The sequence below is a fragment of the Poecilia formosa genome, unplaced genomic scaffold (assembly GCF_000485575.1).
Source record: "Poecilia formosa unplaced genomic scaffold, Poecilia_formosa-5.1.2 Scaffold47, whole genome shotgun sequence".
Classification (NCBI taxonomy): domain Eukaryota; kingdom Metazoa; phylum Chordata; class Actinopteri; order Cyprinodontiformes; family Poeciliidae; genus Poecilia; species Poecilia formosa.
Genome location: NW_006799986.1, coordinates 4,689 through 9,106, shown reverse-complemented (window position 1 = coordinate 9,106; position 4,418 = coordinate 4,689). Strand labels below are relative to the sequence as shown.

The 4,418-nt window shown below is 43.8% G+C and overlaps 1 protein-coding gene across 4 annotated transcripts in view; it reads left to right on the top strand.

Moving 5' to 3' along the window:
- The window catches only part of LOC103138193 (melanophilin-like), a 25,929-nt gene that overhangs the window by 17,778 nt on the left and 3,733 nt on the right, over positions 1-4,418 (top strand). For 3 of the 4 annotated variants that reach the window (XR_001662121.1, XM_016671564.1, XM_016671565.1), the window contains exons 10-12: positions 2,029-2,112; positions 3,594-3,794; positions 4,171-4,320. Coding sequence is in view for 3 of the 4 variants with exons in the window: in XM_016671564.1 (XP_016527050.1) it covers positions 2,029-2,112; positions 3,594-3,794; positions 4,171-4,320 (435 nt within the window). In the remaining variant the exon portion in view is untranslated. Of the gene's footprint in view, positions 1-2,028; positions 2,113-3,593; positions 3,835-4,170; positions 4,321-4,418 lie in introns of those variants that run through there. The other variant, XM_016671566.1, reaches the window with a different exon arrangement.

Below are 4,418 nucleotides of genomic sequence, written 5' to 3'. Positions count from 1 at the left end.
GCGCTGCTAGCTTTCCAGTTAGCTTTAGGGAGATGCAGCATGTGGAAAACTGATCAGAGGAAACCAGAGCTGAACTTTTAAACCTCCAAGCTTCATGTCTGGTTGAAGCTTTGACCCGGTTGGGTGATCCAACAGGATCCAGACTGGTTCTGGAGCAGATAAAGCAGGAAAACATGAAGTTTCTGGAATGTGCTCCCCAAAGCCCAACATTCACCTCAGTGAATATCTGTAGATTTTCCTTAAAGACGCTAAAACAGAAACTGGATAGATTTCTTAATTTCTCAGTTTTTGCTTAATCACAAACTGTTAATTGACTGGATACTCATTTAGAGTTCTGGTTCTGGTTTTGGTCAGAGCCTGAGGCGGTTTACTGAGCATCTAAAGGTGTTTGGATTCCTTGAAGACTTGCATCAGCAAACAGATTTCCGACATTGTGTTACAGAGCTCAGTAAACATGTTGGACCTGGATCACATGCGGGCCGTCGGTCCGATGAAGAGGAGGCAGCTGCAGGATCACATGCGGGCCAGAGTCATGACATCAGCGTCTATTCGTGGCTCACAGCAACCCGACCCGTCAGCGCTGCTCATGAGAAACAGATCAACACCTGATGTCACAACACCCTCAGGCTTCATCCAAGCACCCAGGAATGCACACAATGGCGTAACCATGGGAACCGAGATGCGCTCTGCACACAAGTCCCAGGTTCTGGAGTCAACAGCAGCCTTAAAGGTCACCTAAAGGTCATTTAAAAGGTCACTCAAAGGTCACCTAAAGGTCACCGACTCTGCTGATATATTCTGACATCGCAGAGACCCAAACAGGATGCTGGGAAACATCCAGACATGTGGCCGTCAGGCAGCAGCGTTTGGCCGCCGAGGCCTCCAGGTTCCCTCAGACGACCTTCAGGGGCCGCCGGCGGAGACGTGTGCATCTGTTGAAACCCGTGATGTCAGCGTTCCAGTCCTGCCTGACGAACCATGGACCAGGAGTCAGCAGAGTTACGCTGTGATTACACGTGTGAGCAAGAAATCAAAGGCGAAACCACAACAAACCAAACTAACGAGGGCAATGCTAAACAAGAGAAACCATGAAAAACCAAACGACACTAAACACCAGGAGGCCGATTACAGGACCCGTTAAATACAACCTGCAGACTCAGCAGATCTAAACCAGTCAGGAGAAACAAATTCCCCAACCTGGACCAGGTTGTTCCTTCATGGAGGAGGACAGTTTGACTGTCAGGTCTGAGTTTTCTGGACCTGGAGGAATCACTGGGTATTTCCCACCTCATGGTCCAGTAGACCCGGTTCTATTGGATCGCTCAGCACAACTTCCTTCTTCACCAAATGGAAACAAAATGGAGGCATCGGATTTTAGCAGTTGGAGGATTTCTCTTCAGTTTTTGGCCAAAGACCAGGAGCCATTTCTGCTGCTAACGCGAGGCTAGCATGTTAGCTTTGGTTGTATTTACCAAATACAACCTACCCAGAATGCCCTGCACTGTACTCCACTTCCTGCTTCTGGAGCAGGAAGTGGACACATTCAAAATGAACCAGAGTTGAATTCTCCATATCTGGTTCTAGTTCTGGTTCTGGTAGGTCAGGTTGATCCAACAGCAGATCTGTGTCATGGTGCCAAACCTTCAGTGATTATAAACTACCAGCAGGATTTAAAGTCTGGATGAGTTTCTCTGATCTGAGACATTAGAAATGTTCTGCAGCTGGTAGAAAGCCCACTTTGGAACCGTCTTTATGTGGCTCTGGAGGCTCAGGTCAGAGGTCAGAGGTCAGCCTGATCTCTGGTTTACAGCTGGAACAACTGACTCTAGATCTATAACTCTAGACCGATAGGTCTAGATCGTTCCCCTTTAGGTCCAAAGCTAATAACTCCGGTTAACTTTTAGTTTGATGGGTTCAGGTCAGCCTGAAGGTTCTCCAGGGTTTCCAGGTCCGGTTCTGATGGGTTCCGTAATCGTGTTTAAGCTGTATAGAAACATCAGTCTCTCATTCTGCTCCTGCTTTCTGTAGATCGGTGACCTGAACAAGCGAATGTCAGCCATTGAGACGCTGCTGAGCTGCTTGGAGCAGAAAGTGACGTCGGCTAACAGGAAGGTAAACTCTTGTTGCCTGGAAACCAGCTTTAAACAATCAATGTGCAGCTATAAATGCCAGGCCTCACTGTCGGCACACTGCTGGTTCCTGTTTGGTTGTTAAATGTTAGAGTAATGAAATTTTCTTAATGGAAAATGTTTAAAATTGTGAAAGAAGTGTCTGTGCTGCCCCCTGGTGGCCATTCACAGCAGCAGCAGCTGGTCTGCTCAGACTGTGTCTCCATGATCCTTCCTGCTGGAGACGCTTCATGGTGTCTGCTTCTAATCATGACACATTCTCTAAAGTTGAAGCTCAAACGATCTGAACTCGTCTGGTTTAACTTCAAACTGAACATCTAAAGGTTCTGCTCGGGTTCTCTGCTGCGGTTCTGATCCGATTAACATGCAGAAAACATCTGGATTTAAAACCTCTGCAGATTAATAATCTGTCTCCACCTAGTTCTCACCTCGTCTTAATGGAAATCATGAAAAATTAAATTCAGGTGTTAATACTGATGGTTTCAGTGTAAATATAAAAACTTTATGTTTTATTAAATAGTGACTTCAGTTCTAGAGGTTCAGACGTCACTGAGACTTTATGATAAAGAGTCTGGACTTAAAGTGTCTGCATCCAGCTGCTTTAACTTCATTTAGTTACTTTAAGTTATTTTATTTTACATTATTCATTTTTTATTTTATTTTTTACCTTATTTCATGTTTTATTTAGTTAATTTACTTTTCTTTTCTATTATTAATTTAATTATTTTTATTTTATTGATGTATTTCATTTATTTTAATCTAATTTATTTTTTACTTTACATAATTCCAGGTTTTAAATTTCATTTTTATTTAAATATTGTTTAATTAACCATTTCATGCATGAATTATGATCCTATGTGTCAGGATTTTTTCCCCGTTTTTTTTCTTTTGATTTTCTTAAGGCATATAAAAAGGTAGGGAAAAAAATGTTGTAAAAAAATTGGGTTTTTTTATGAAATTTTTTTAAGGTGGTCAATTATATTTTTCTCCAAATACAAAGTTGTTTTTTAGAAAAATACATCAGTAGTGTTGTTCTTTAGGGGTTATCTGATGTCACCATATTTTTTTACCTGCAAGAGTCGTCTGCAGTAGCAGGAGGAACCGGGTCGGCCATATTGGACTTAACAAAATAATGTCTTGCATCTGCAGCTGATGGCCAGTAGTTGATGGTGGATCCTATGATGCATTAGTGTCCACTTTGCATTTATAACATAAAAATCCACAAGAAACTCAAGAAAATGGCTTTTAGACAGCTGTCCACTGTAGTGACCACTATGCATGAAAGGGTTAATTGGTTGTATTTTTTTTTATTGCTGTTTGTGCAGAATGTGACTGAAACACGTTTTATAGATTATTTTTGTAATGATTAATCATTAAATGCTGTATTTTTATTTATGTAAAATCAGTTAAACCCAGAGTTTGATTGGATTTACAGGTTCTGGTGTTTCTGTTCTGGTTCTGCAGGACGTCAGAACCGCCCAGAGTCCGTCTCCTCCTCGTCTTCCTCAGTGGGATGAAGAGGAGCTGGAGGAGCAGCAGCTCCGGCTGAAGCTGCACCAGCTGACCCACAACATCAGCGACCAGAGCCTGAGCTCTGAGGAGGACGAGGCGGGCTGGATCCCCACCAGAACCAGGACCAGAACCAGGCTGGAGGAGGATCTGAAGGTTCGATCGGCTCCAGACGGAGAACATCCGGCATCATGACGTTTGTTTATCTCGTTTCTCTGACAGTCAAACAGAAAATAAAAACGTCCAAAACGTAATGAAAACATTCAGCAGCAGTGAAATGTTCTGCTGTTCCACCAGTAAAACCAGTTCAGCCCAGTGTTTGACCAGCTACTGTGTCACTTCCTTTAGTTTTTAGAAAAAATTACAGATTCAGACACTTAGAAAAACTTAAATTTATGTATTTTATGCCCAAAGTCAGTTCAGTTCAAATTCAGAAAAACTTCATTGATATAAAAGGTAAATTAAATAACTTCATAAATACAAAGTAGAACCACTTATTAATGTTTAAACTGTTCAACTGTTTCTGCTGCAGGCCGACCGCCTCCCACTGAGCCCCGACACGCAGCAGCGCCCCCTGCTGGAGCCGCCCAGAACCGCCTGCAGAGGCTCCGCCTCCTTACTGCTGGAGCTGGAGGACAGAGTGGCTCAGGCGGCCGCCGACGTGCAGAGCGCCCAGAGCCAGGTCCGAACGGGTCGGAACGGGTCCGATAGGGTCTGAACGGGTCGGAACGGGTCCGAACGGGGTCCGAATGGGTCGGAACAGGGTCGAACGGGTCGGAA